The sequence below is a fragment of the Aythya ferina genome, assembly GCF_964211825.1.
Source record: "Aythya ferina genome assembly, chromosome: 13".
In the NCBI taxonomy this organism is placed as follows: domain Eukaryota; kingdom Metazoa; phylum Chordata; class Aves; order Anseriformes; family Anatidae; genus Aythya; species Aythya ferina.
In genome coordinates, this window is record NC_140311.1 from 18,374,336 (window position 1) to 18,387,678 (window position 13,343).

The 13,343-nt window shown below is 41.5% G+C and overlaps 1 protein-coding gene across 2 annotated transcripts in view; it reads left to right on the top strand.

The window, feature by feature from the left end:
• COL4A6 (collagen type IV alpha 6 chain) overlaps positions 1-13,343 on the top strand; it is a 134,000-nt gene that overhangs the window by 43,410 nt on the left and 77,247 nt on the right. For both annotated transcript variants that reach the window (XM_084534334.1, XM_084534336.1), the window contains one exon: positions 1,114-1,197. In XM_084534334.1, coding sequence (XP_084390460.1) covers positions 1,114-1,197 — 84 coding nt within the window. The remainder of the gene's footprint in view (positions 1-1,113; positions 1,198-13,343) is intronic.

Consider the following 13,343-nt stretch of genomic DNA (forward strand, 5'->3'; position numbering starts at 1 on the left):
GAGAAGTTAAATCCCAATTTCATTCAGGCTTTCCAAACCCAGTGACTGTACCTGAGCATGCTTGATGCTGAAAGACACTTCCCTTAGAGAAGGATGTTGCTGCTTGCATTTGTGTCCCAGGACTGTGACAGGGTTGTACGGGCATTGTGGGGCTTCTGGCAGCCCTGTATTTCGAGCCCGTTGAGCGTGGCAGGGAGTAGGTCAAACTCTAACTGATGTAGTTGGCTTTCATCTGTGGCCTAGTGTTAGATACTGATATAGGAACCTCAACTTTATATAAATATTGCAATTATTCTTGAAATAACTAGTGCCAAAATGAAATCCAGATCTGTGGTGATTCAAAAGTGCGGTAGGCATGGCGTCCGTCTGGTGGAAGTTCATCGCTGGAGAGATGACCCTTGTTATTATCCGTTCTTGTTCTTTGGTTAGTCTTTCCACAACCTTCATGTAAATCCACATCCACAGCAAAATATGCATTTAGTATCAAGGGCACCAAGCGTGTCTCTGTGTTAACAACGGAGGAAATAAGACCATACCTAGCTCTTCTTCTAGACCCATTGTTACAAACACCATCTTCTCACACCTGCTGGTTTCTCTATACCTGTGGTTCAGGCTGCAGCTGCTTACTGACAGAAACATGTAAGGGTCACAGTGTTATTTCTGTCTTTGGTATTTCTCATGATGTAGAGATATTTAGGAACGCAGGATGGCTGAGGTGCAAGCTCTAATTAATGAGCATGATCAAAATGTAATTAGCATGCTGAATATTGCCAACATCGTGTAGTTTTCTAGATTTTGGTAGCCCTAGAAAACACACATCACCCTGCAGAATAGCACCAGCTCCTGTCAATTTACTTGTCCTCTAAGTATTACCAAATAATTTTTGGTGTATTTGGTGATCCTGAAAATGATCCAGTCACAGAGATTTGCTAATTCTGAAAATGACCCAATTACAGAGAAGTTACAATGTAATTACATTTTACCATTTATTTCCCAATAAATTCACATGACAAATGTAACATGGGTAGAAAGGCTTGAAACTTGAGCAAATTAATTAAAGATCTCCAACAGACAAATAGTTATAACATCGAATTTTCTTTTTTCTTTTAACAGGGTGGAAAGAAGTCTTACACTGGGCCATGTGGGGGCCGTGACTGCAGTGCTGGATGCAAATGTTTTCCAGAGAAGGGCGCAAGGGTAAGTTTGTTTTCATGAATACAGCTATTCCTTGTGTCCCTTACCAATTTGAGGGGGGAGGGAGAAGAGGAGCGTGAACAAGAACCAAGTTAATATGTGTAATTCTCAATCTAATGACCTCATAAAACAAGAGAAGTGAAGAAGACCAGCTGCATTACTAATGTTCCTGGCCAAGATTTCAAAATCTCTCTGAAGGCTTTACAAATTGTTAGCTTTGCAACAGCTCTTTAATGGGATCTCATTTCTTTATGTGATTTGAGCCTTAGTTTAAAAAAGTCAGATTTTTTTAAAGTAGATTGCAACAATTAAAAAGGAAAATCTAAGTACTGTGGGCTTCCAGTACAGATTTTATTTATTTATTTATTTATTTATTTTTAACTGTAATAGCTTCTGTTAGTTTGAAGTGTTTTTGACTTCAGTAAGTGTTTGTGAAGAAACAGTAACTCTGAATCTAAGTGCTTCCCTTTGAGGGAAGAGCACCTCTCTTTGAGGTCTGCATTTGAAGCGATCGAATGTTGAAGCAAGATTTCTCTAAGACTGCTTAATTTCTTTTGTTCCTGTGAAAGGGTTATAACCTTTATGTTAGTTCAGCTGGCAACTTCCAGGCTTAGGGTAATGCAGAGCTGCTGACTTCACTTTACCTTAAATTGCAATGTTAATTTTTATCCATACGCTATCTACTTAATAATCTCTTGTAAGCTCTCTGAAATGTGTTAGCATATATCAAAATGAATCTGATAGATTTTGCTTACAGAGATGAGAAAAGGAAAGATCTGCATTGCAGGTACCTGAAGAATTAATTTGGAAGGGTTTAAGTTGGGGGGGAAATACCATTTGTCTTGGTTAATGGTAATAAAATTGTTTTTGCTATTCTTACTGAAAACACATGATGTGTTCAGTCTGTTATGTAAGAAAAAATCTTTGCATTTATTGTTTATTTATAGAACAGGAATAAGGTAAAAATGGGAGTAACAATATATCCGTTCACTGAAGTGATCAAATTTCCAGTATTTCAATTCATTTTTCAATGTCATTAATATTTCAGTAATAATTCCTAGCTGTTTATTTCAGATGAACGTATGTCACATTCATACCGTAATACAATGGGTTTTCTGTTCATTTTAAAGGTATTTCTTCAACTCTCATTTCCTCCATTTCATTTCTGAAGCAAAGCTTATAATGTGAAAATGTATTTTGCAGCTGACTGTTATCCCACTTGAGAACTTAATAAAAATAAAATCATTAGCTCTCCTAAAATAATATGATGCTAGCAGGTTGGAAATAATTTATTTCGTTATTGAAAAGTTGTCTTCTGAGGCAAAAAAAAAAAAAAAAAAAAAAAAAAAGGAAAAAGAAATGAAATCTTAAACATTAGCAATCCTGATTTTTTTCATGTGTATTTCAGTGACATGGGTAAACTCCAGACATCACTTTCTAGGACTGAGCTTAGGAAAATGTAGTTATATAGAAATGAACCTAAGCAGGTGCTTAAATGCTTCACTAATTGCAGACAGACTTGAGCATGAATTCTTAATTGATAACTGATGATATGTTTGCTCTGGAAGGATAAAAATTCTTTCAAATCATCATGTGGTGCAAACATGCCTAAACAAATAAGTGAAAGAACTTTGCAAGGAAATTCTCAACCTAAAATATGGGCTAAAGCCAATTATTCAACACCTTATGTGATTAGGTCTAGTAAGGCACAAGCCTGCTTTGGTTCTGGAACAGAATATCCTCTAAATGCTTTGACCTTTGGATAGCAATGAGCATCATCCTCCTGTCTCTTTATATTGCTGGGGTTGAATGTGATTGTTTGAACTGGCCACAATGCTGTTGACCTTGCTGTTTGAGCTCTTGGTATCTCTTTTGTTAAGATGTCACAAAGATTTCAGTCTGTTTTCATTGCTGACCTGAGAACTCATTTGGATTTTAGCTTGTTTCTTATGTGACGTGTATCGATAGGCATTTTCAGTCCCTTAAACATGTGTTTCATCCTACTGAGGCCTGTCTGTGGAATTAATTGTCTGCTAGAAGTGGTAATCGGTCCCTTTTACCAATACTGCTTCCATCAAGCCATACCAAGTCCTGCTGACACCTTCTTGGACATCTGCAGACAGCTGCTGGAGTCCTGCCATGCCAGAGGACAGGGAGGTGACTGGCTGAACTGGGAAAGGGGTTGGTGTGATTATCTGTCCTACAGCACTGCTTGTTTCTTGGAGGAGACCATACAGCTGGAGGCTAATTCCTTGGCTTCCTGCCTAGCTTCTCCTCCACTGCTGCAAGACCTCTGAGTTCAGGACAGGCAAGTAGGAGACGGGACTCTGCCAATGCCCTGAATCCTTTTTTAGTTTAAAAAAAAAAAAAAGGTTTCAGCTGTCATTTACACAACTAACTAGACCAGAGTAAAGCTAAGCTTTCTTTTTAAAAGGAAGGAATAACTAAAATGTACAATAAAAATGACAATAAGCTGACACCTCAATGGAAACAATATTGGCATTGTCCTCAAATGTCCTTTTCCTTGGAAGTACTGCTGATCAGATCAGGCTGGGATGAACCTGTTTCTGAACAGATACTTTTTTTAAAAAAATAAAAAAAATATTTAGGCAAGAAAAATGACAGAAGTGCCCAAGTCCTCAGATGAGTTAGGTACTTCTAGAGATGGCATTCGGGCATGTAGAAACCCCTCATCTCTCAAAATCACGGAATTGAAGGGGTTGGAAGTGTCCTCGAAAGATCATCGGGTCCAACCCCCCTGCCAAAGCAGGTTCCTCAGAGCAGGCCGCCCAGGTAGGCATCCAGACGGGCCTTAAATATCTCCAGAGAAGGAGACTCCACAACCTCACTGGGCAGCCTGTTCCAGTGCTCCGTCACTCTCATCATGAAGAAGTTCTTTCACATGTCAGTGTGGAACTGCCTGTGCTCTGTCTTGTGACCATTGCTCCTTGTCCTATCCCCACAAACCATTGAAAAAGGTTGGCCAAATCCCTCTGTCTCCCCCACCTCAGGTATTTATACACATTGATGAGATCCCCTCAGTCTTCTTTTCTCCAGGCTGAACAGAGCCAGGTCTCTCAGCCTTTCTTCATGGGGAAGATGCTCCAGGCCCCGTATCATCTTTGTGGCCCTCTGCTGGACTCTTTCCAGGAGATCCCTGTCTTTTTTTTGTACCTGAGAACCCAGAACTGGACACAGTACTCCAGGTGAGGCCTGACCAGGGCAGAGTAGAGGGGGAGGATCACCTCCCTTGACCTGCTGGCCACGCTCCTTTTAATGCACGCCAGGATCCCATTAGCCCTCTTGGCCACGAGGGTACACTGCTGGCTCATGGTCAGCCTGTCGTCCACCAGGGTCCCCAGGTCCTTTTCGTCAGCGCTCCTCTCCAGCAGGTCATCCCCCAGCCTGTACTGATACTTCGGGTTGTTCCTTCCCAGGTGCAGGACTCTACACTTGCTCTTATTAAATCTCATTTGGTTTCTTCCTGCCCATCTCTCCAGCCGGTCCAGGTCTCGCTGAATGGCAGCACAGCCTTCTGGCGTGTCAGCCACTCCTCCCAGCTTTGTGTCATTGGCGTACTTGCTGAGGGCAGACACTATTCCCTCATCAAGGTCGTCGATGAAGATGTTGAACAAGACCGGACCCAGCACCAACCCCTGGGGAGCACCGCTAGTCACAGGTCTCCAGCCGGACTCTGCGCCGCCGATCACCACCCTCTGAGCTCGGCCAGTTCTCAACCCACCTTACTGTCCACTCCTCTATCCCACACTTCCTCAGCTTTGCTATCAGGATGTCATGGGAGACAGTATGGAAAGCCTTGCTAAAGTCAAGGTAGATGACATCCACTGCTCTCCCCCCATCTACCCAGCTGGTGATGCCATCACAGAAGGCAACGAGGTTGGTCGAGCACGACTTGCCCTTGGTGAATCCATGCTGACTACTCCTCATAACCTTCTTCTCTTCCAAATGCTTGGAGATGGCATCCAGAACAAGCTGCTCCAACACCTTTCCAGGGACAGAGGTGAGACTGACTGGCCTGTAGTTTCCCAGATCCTCCTTCCTGCCCTTCTTGAAGACCGGAATGACATTGGCTATCCTCCAGTCTTCAGGCACCTCTCCTGTTCTCCAGGACCTTTCAAAGATGATAGAGAGCGGTTCAGCGATCACCTCTGCCAACTCCCTTATTTCTATTTTTTTTTTTTTAAGACAAAACTGTCTTTATTAAAAGCATTAAACACGCAACTAAAAGCTAAGAGTATATATAGACAAAGCTCTGACTTTTTTTTTTTGTTTAGAATTTTCACAGAGTTATAGGAATTCAGCCATGGGTTTGGCTAAGTCTTCTATGGTAGCAGAATCCAGCTGTTCACGAGTGCTTACTCGCATGTTGCTCCAGGTGGTATAATTGTTCTTGATGGTCACGTGCTTCATAGAGCCGTGGTTCATTAAAATTACGTTCTTTGCCAAGTGTCCCAAGTGACTGGGACAAGCTCACTCTCACTGTAGGACATGTAGTACTGCAGAGTTGTTGTCCACTGGCTTCCATTGAGAAGTTTCAGAGCCAAGCAGGAAGCAGCAGCTGCCGTCCTGGATGGAAGGATGTGAACAATGTCATAGTCCAGAATGGATAGCTCCAGCAGGTACTTGGACAGAAGATGTTGTTCCACACTCACCTCTGCAATCTTCGAAGCTCTTCTTAAGAAATGTATTGGAAGACGATGACCCAGACGAAAGTCCAGGGCTTGCAGAATTGTCACCTCCATTTCATGTACGCCAGTCCAGTCCAAGCCACAAGCAGCCAAGCATATGCTAGTCCAAGCCATGAGCAGCCAGTTAGTTGTCCCTGTGGCTTGCATTGGCTTTTCCAAGTTATAATGGTAGCTTATACCCATTTTAGGCTGTTTAGTAATGTTTTATGTAGTATTTCAAAGCCCACATGAGAATAAATCAGTTATTGAACCATCCTTCATCTTAGCCAGTGATTCAGAATTGGTCCCTGTATCCAATGACAAGCTGATGAAAAGCCTAACTCTGTGTAACTTAATGGGAAAACTCCTGGGCCACGTTGTGGCCTCCTTTTATTAGTTCCAGTTTGGTAAAGATTCATAGGTAACAGTACAGTGATTGTACAGGAATCTACTTTGTGGTGGAGAGATGTCAAATTCTCTGAAAGGTCCCATCTAGGACCTCCTCTGGAAGTTCTCTCGCAGGTCAAATGAAAAGATTAAACCGAGTTTGTGGCTCTCACCATTTAAGTTCACAATAAGATACCCAGTTGATTCCGCTTAGCATGTTCATTTGAGGCAGTGAGAGGAGCTAGCTTGCATGTGACACAACAGTTTTAAGGGTAAATGTAAGAGCAGGAGAAGCCCACCAAACTGATTTTGGCTGGTTATAAATCTAAGAACTTAGGATGTGGTTGTTTCAGTTCCTTTAAACTGCATTATTAGAACTTAGGCTGACTTTTAATATGAAATCTAACATAATGTAAAAAATACCAAGTAGAATCACTGAGATTGAGAAGCCCGCACTACAGCTGGAGTCTCTAGATGAAAATGTGGGGTTTCTAAATCTGTGTCCCTGGTCTCATTTTTCTGGCCAGCTGAGATGCCAGCTCTCAACTAGTACAACCTGGCAATTTTAAAAGGCAGTCTGCTTTGACAGCAGAGGTACACAAATGTGTGTGCATGCAGTCTTTTGGAAAGGGAGGCAGTCTGAATACAAACTTATGGTTATTAAGCCCATTTCTGCATACATTTTTACATGCAATCCTTCTGTTTCAGAGCAATAGTTGATGGGTACAAAAGGGAAGGTGGAAAAAGCAACTGTAGTAAATTATAATGGAAGTGAGAAAGTGTAAATCCTGATGCTCAGAGGGCTGGAGCCCTCCAAGACAGGCTGAGAGTGCTGGGGACGTTCAGTCTGGAGAAGAGAAGGCTCCAGGAAGACCGCATTACAGCTTTTCAGTACGTAAAGGGGGGTTATAAAATAGATTGAGGGCAACTTTTTACAATGGCAGATAGTGATAGGACAAAGGAGAACAGTTTTAAACTGAAAGAGGGGACATTTAGGTTAGGTATTAAGAGGAAATGATTTACTCTGAGGGTGGTGAGGCACTGAACAGGCTGCCCAGAGAAGCTGTGGATGCCCCCAATCCCTGGAAGTGCCCGAGGCCAGGCTGGATGAGGCTTTGAGCAGCCTGGGCTGGTGGGAGGTGTCCCTGCCCATGGCAGAGAGCTGGAATTGGGTGATCTTTAAGGTCCCTTCCAACGCAAGCCATTCTATGCTTGTTTCTAATGAAAGTCTGGATTTCTAAAATATACAGTCCTATTGCAGGTGAGTAACCTACAGCTAGAACATTTGTGGGACTGTCAGGAGAAGTTAATGTTTAAAAAAAAAAAAACAACAAATTTTTCTTTCCTCTTTCTCACTCTTTAATCCATAGTTTACAGGTAGGGACGATGCCCTTCCTTTGAAAACTTCATTCTATATTGATAACTATCTTGGTAAGCAGTGCTCTGCAGATAAGTCAGCAGTAACAGGAGGACATTTTTCCTGGTTTGCAATTTCAGGAATGGTAGACAGCCTGCACCATTTCATCTCTGCAGCTCATTTTGCATTAGTTTATGATAATGCTGGCTTTTTTGTTTTTATATGCTGTCATCTACTTTCAAACACTTCCAAAGATAAACTAGCAGCCGCAGGCTTCATTGCAAGTAGACCTCCTCCCGTTGCCCATTCACTTATCATGGAATTTAAAACAGTATTAGGATTTGTTTTAAGCTGTACTCAACGTGTGCTGGAGCTCTTCAGCTGATACTAATCTTTCATTTTTTGATTCAAAGTTCTGTCCTCACCTCTCCCTCCAAAAGAAGAATTTCAAGGAAAAAAATATTTGGAAATTGTTTCAAAAGTTCCCCAAATTAATCACCAGAGTTGGCATCCCAGGCAGCTTTTATAGCTTGGAATTACTGTACAATACAAGAGCTTGGTGTTTCCAATTATATTATTTTTTATATTTATATTATCTTTTTTATATAAATTATTTTTGGTGTGATATGTTATGTCAAATAAATCATTTCTTACACGGTGTGTGTTCTCTAACACCCATAAAATGTAATATGATCAATTACAAAAATATTCATGGTACCTACAACCTCTTTCATGTCCACACAGGAAAAAATCCACACAGAACCTATTTCTAGCAATTGATGTGGTGGAAAAGGAGTGTGTCTTTAGGATGAGATGGTACTGAGAACATGACTGGCACTTTATGCTAAATCTTGCCTAGTCACATGAAGTAAAGGACCGCTGCTGTGCATCATGCCTTGGAGTTCATCTCCTGGCCTAGCCTCACTCAAAAGAAATCCTGCATATGGATTTCTGCACAGTAAATAGAAAAAAAAATAATGAATAAGATGGAGAGATTTTTCTCAGAAAATGCAGTCATAATATGAATTAAAGGCTAGTATATCCAGAGATATATGTGAGTCCACAGGTTTTCTCTGAAGTTAAAAAATTGATAGTAAGCGTAGTGCAAGTCATGTGGACAGTCAAAGAGTTTCTGATAGAATTACTGCAAATCACACAGTCTAACAGAGGTAGCTCCCCACTGTCCAGGTACTGAACGGCATAACCTGAGGACATATCTCTGGATGATTTAATCTAATTGTTGTCTAGTATAAACTAATGTCGCATTGGCAAGAGATCTTACATTAATGTTTGTCTGGAACTAATCCCCTCAACTTAATACAGGGTGCACAAAGTGCCTCTCTTGTGATAATTAGTTGAAGATTAGTTGATGTTTCTTTGCTATAAAATTGTGATAATTACGACGTGTATTTTTGAATAATATTTGCTGAATTCATCTTTGACTGATTAAACACTCTAATTGGAGCAGTTCAGGGATTTTCTGCTGAAACACGATTTCTTTGGAAATGTCAGCTCAACGGTTTTTTTCACAAGTGTTTTACGTAAACACATTTGCTGGAGATAAAATTCTGTTAAGCCATTGGTTCCAACTTCTTTGTTTTTCTGTCTGATTTCCTTCTACCAGGCTTGCCAAACATTTTAGGACACAGTGATGCCATTTCAGTATCTGTGGGCTGCCGGTTGGCTCACCATACCAATTAGAATTGAACCAGGCTACGAGATGTTGACATTTCTTTCAAACCAGCAGTGACGTGATATGTCCAGCTCTACATTTATCTTGGTGTACTAACTGGAGTTAATCAGCATGGTAGGGCTTAGCGCTGGGATCACCATATAGTTATTTTGGAAGATCTTTTCACACTCAAGATAAGGAGGGATTATTGCGCTATAGTAGAAGTTCATGAGAAATGTTGGCCATTTAACAATGATCATACTTTGCTAGTTATTGTAATATGCATAATCTTGGTCAGGCAAGACAATATACAGTGGCAAATGCTACTGAATTCATATACAAGATGATGGAGTCAGTCCTCTAGTTTGTGTGAGCTCAGAAAAGGAGTTTAGGAAATGCTGCTTTATTCTAGAGTGAGTTCTTCGTCATCCAGATTAAACTGCTGTGTGAAGCCTGAATTCCTCTGCATGTTACCTACATGCAAGTGTTTCTCTCCAGGATCATTCCTCTTTAGGATAATTACAGCCAGTTATTCTTTCCTGCTGCAAAAAGAATCCGAAAGTTTGGACCAGGCTACTTGTACGTTTTGTAAAAATCAAAGATAGTGGTCTCCAGGCTTCTGCAACTGTTACTGTCTGTTCTTTCTCTCCAGTTGCATTGTAGGTAACCTGCACTCCAGCTTTGATAAAATCCTGTGTCTAGACCTCAGGGGTTTGGATCTGGTAGACTGTGTTAGGTCTCAACACTCAAACTATAGTCCTCTTTCTGATGGGTGCCTGGAAGTACTGCTTATAATGTAGTTCTGGCCTGCTTCTCTCTGTTTCATCTGTTTGTGTCATTTTATTGTCCTTGTATCCGAAGGGGAAAGATCTTGCATATGTTTGCTTCATGTAAGAGGCTCCACCATGCCTTTCCAATTTCTCTGCAGTCCACATCCTTTCTATACCAGCTGACTGTGTAAAGCCTTAGATTGAACTCTAAGGTGGACAGAATGTGCACAGCAGCTTAGGGTGCGAGGCTGCTGTCTACCAAGGCTTCTGAGCACCAGAAGGCAGACCCTTCACCTCCAGAAGTGAATACAGAGCTGGACTTTCTTTTAAATTATCTCGATGTGTTTGACAATATTGCAGTGCTTTCACCCCTAGTAAATATGGGTCATGGAATTTATGCAAATGATGTCAAATTGCTGTTCAAATCCCCTTTTGGGTAAGCAACTAAAGCACCGTCATTAGATTTGGGAAGAGGATTATCTATAAAGTTAAAAAATGTTGGCCATCTGTTCTCTGTTGTTAAATTTTGGCAATATTTTGAGAGAAAATGAGGTAACAGTTAAGTCAAACAACTTATGTACCAGCTGCTTTTTTAACAACTGCCAAGATTTTTTTTTTTTTTAAGTAATAAAACTAACTCTGCCAAGAGCGGCATTAAGCAATTACTGTACATATCCTCCTGACCCAACCTAAGCACACTGAGCCTAGTCCTCTGATGAGAACCACATCAGATAATAAACCTACATGGATAAAGCAGGTCTTGTTGCATCTGAAAGTATCCCTTGTGCAATGGGTGTCAAGACTAAACGTGCTTGTACATACAGTCCAACGTCATTTCGCATAACCTGGAGTACATTTGTAAGGACTTCCCAAGGGGACAAGCCTTATCTTATTTAGTCGTCTTAAAATTCGGTGCTGGTGTACAACTGTATTTAAGCAAGTTAGCCAGGGAGTCTCTGGTAGCCACTTCGATGATTTGTTTTGCAGTTGGGCTGAAAGGATTTGTGTGCTAAATGAGGCAAAATGTACTCTAGGAAACATATCCCGTTAAGAAGCTTTCCACAGCTTTGGAAACTAACCAGAAACCATAGCATAGCGGTGTCACCGGGGTGGCTGAGGTGACTCTGTGACCTGAAACTGTTTCTAAATCTGTCTGCAAGGGTAGCATATTTTGTAATTGTGCTGGGGGCCTGTGTTTACTTATGAGATCAACCAGAACATGGGTCTTCAAACTGTGCTCCATAGAGTACTTCCAGATGGCTTGGAAAATCCCAGCAAAGAGGGATCTGTCACTGTTCAAGCAATAGTTGTAACCCAGGATTCTTGTTGCGTGTTTTTTTTTTTTTTCCTCTCCTTTCCTTTGGCTTTGGAGCATTTAAAAACTTTGCTGCTGTGTCCTACAATGCTGTGAGATGTCCTAGCTTGAAAAGATATGGAGTCTCACTCCACTGGGTGAATGAGTTTTCTATTTCTCCTTTCTAGTCTAAAAAATACTCTGCTTATCTCAGAGCTTCCCAAAAGTGAGGTGTTACTGCTATGGATTTAAGCTGAGCTGTTCCTGACTACTGAAAGGTAGTCAGCTGCTGGCTGAGCCAGACTGCTCTGCCACGTACTGTGCTGTGTCCTCCTCCTCGGAAGAAATAGGAAACTGATTCTTTCTGTTCTGATGCAGGTGCTGTGAGCTGAGGGTGCAGGCACGTTCCCCTGGGAATAAATGCTTTGTAATTTCTTTTTTATACCAGCTACCATTGGTGATCTGGATGGGTAGAGTCTTGTTCCCTTTAAGGCCAATGCCATCGCTCCCTCTGATTTCGTTTCATGTATACAGGCAGCTCAGAAGACAGAACTAGATTAGCCTTCTTCCTCTCTCCATGGAGCCTTGCCTTGGCTGGACTTATGTTCTGGTGTTGCATCTTCCTCTAAGACCACTTTCTCTAAGCCCGATAATGATAACAGTTACCTGTACTACAGATTTGCCCCAGACGGACAAACCAGAGAGTTCAACAACAGTTTCCCTAGTAAGCACCTTTGCTTCTTAAGTACTGGAGCAAAAAAACATCCACACGCCCAGTTGTTTTCCCTTATGAAAATTATCAAGTCTTCCATAGCTATGAAATGAAGTGTTTGATGAATCTGTGAGGTTATAGTTTGCATATATGTTCTTAGATTAGGGTGAACATTGATGCTTCAGTTTCTCTCGTTCGCTGGTATTTTCACAAGAAGATCTGTAAATGTTCCTAAAGTTGTTTCCTATCAGCCACTTCACCTAGCAGTCAGAAAACAAATAATAATTCTTATAGGAAGAGAAACTCTCCAATATCCTGCCAAAGACGGGAAAAGCAAATATTAACATGAGCCTTAAGAACTTAGGAACTAGTTGGGCCTTTGCTTAAGTAAGGCTGTAGAATTTTGTCTGATGTTTCCTGCAACAATGTCTTGGTTGAAAAGAGACAATTAGTGCCCTCTTAGATCTGTGAAGTCACACAGGACTTTGCCTTTCCTCTCTAAGCAGTTAACAGACAAGAAGAGCCATTATCCTGCCTCAAAATTACCCAGTTGGCATTGTCTTCCATCCCATTCTATGTCATTCGTGTATAGGATTTGCCACCGAGACTATGTCCCAGCAGTCTTCCTCCAGGTTAACTTCTCTTTAAGACCCCATTTTCTTCCTACTTCCCTCACCCCATCCCCAAAGTACCCATCTTCTGACTGTGATTGTTTCAGTATATTTGGTCCTATACATGGTACTAATTATTTTTACGCTCCCTAAAATGAGAAGAGGTACCCCCTGCAGAACCAAGAGCCTTTGTTAAAGATTTTCCGTTGGCAGGAAATGAAAGGTAGGACAGATTTTCATTGTGTTCACTCGAGTAGGTTAGCCTATCAGGAACGGAGTTATCACGGAACCAATCTATGAGCAAGGCCCAGTTCTAGGAGATTTGGCCGACAGTCAGGTTAGGAGTCGATTCATGAGCCAGGAAAACAGCCGACAGCAGGGATTACTACAAAGCAAACTTAATTAAGCAATAGATAGGCAGGAAGTACGCCAGTCGTGGAGCCTGCAGCCAGATAGAGCAAACAATGAAGATGGTTAACCAGGCAAAACTGTGTTTGTAGTCGTAAAAAGAGGCTATAGTGCCAATTAGTTGGAAGTAAAGCCAAATCCATGGGTCCCCCAGGCTAGCTGTCCCCTTTTCTGGGAAAAATGTGCAGTGTTTTTGGTGTGAATCACAGCCTTTCCTGAATGGGAAACCACACATCTCATAAAATAGGAG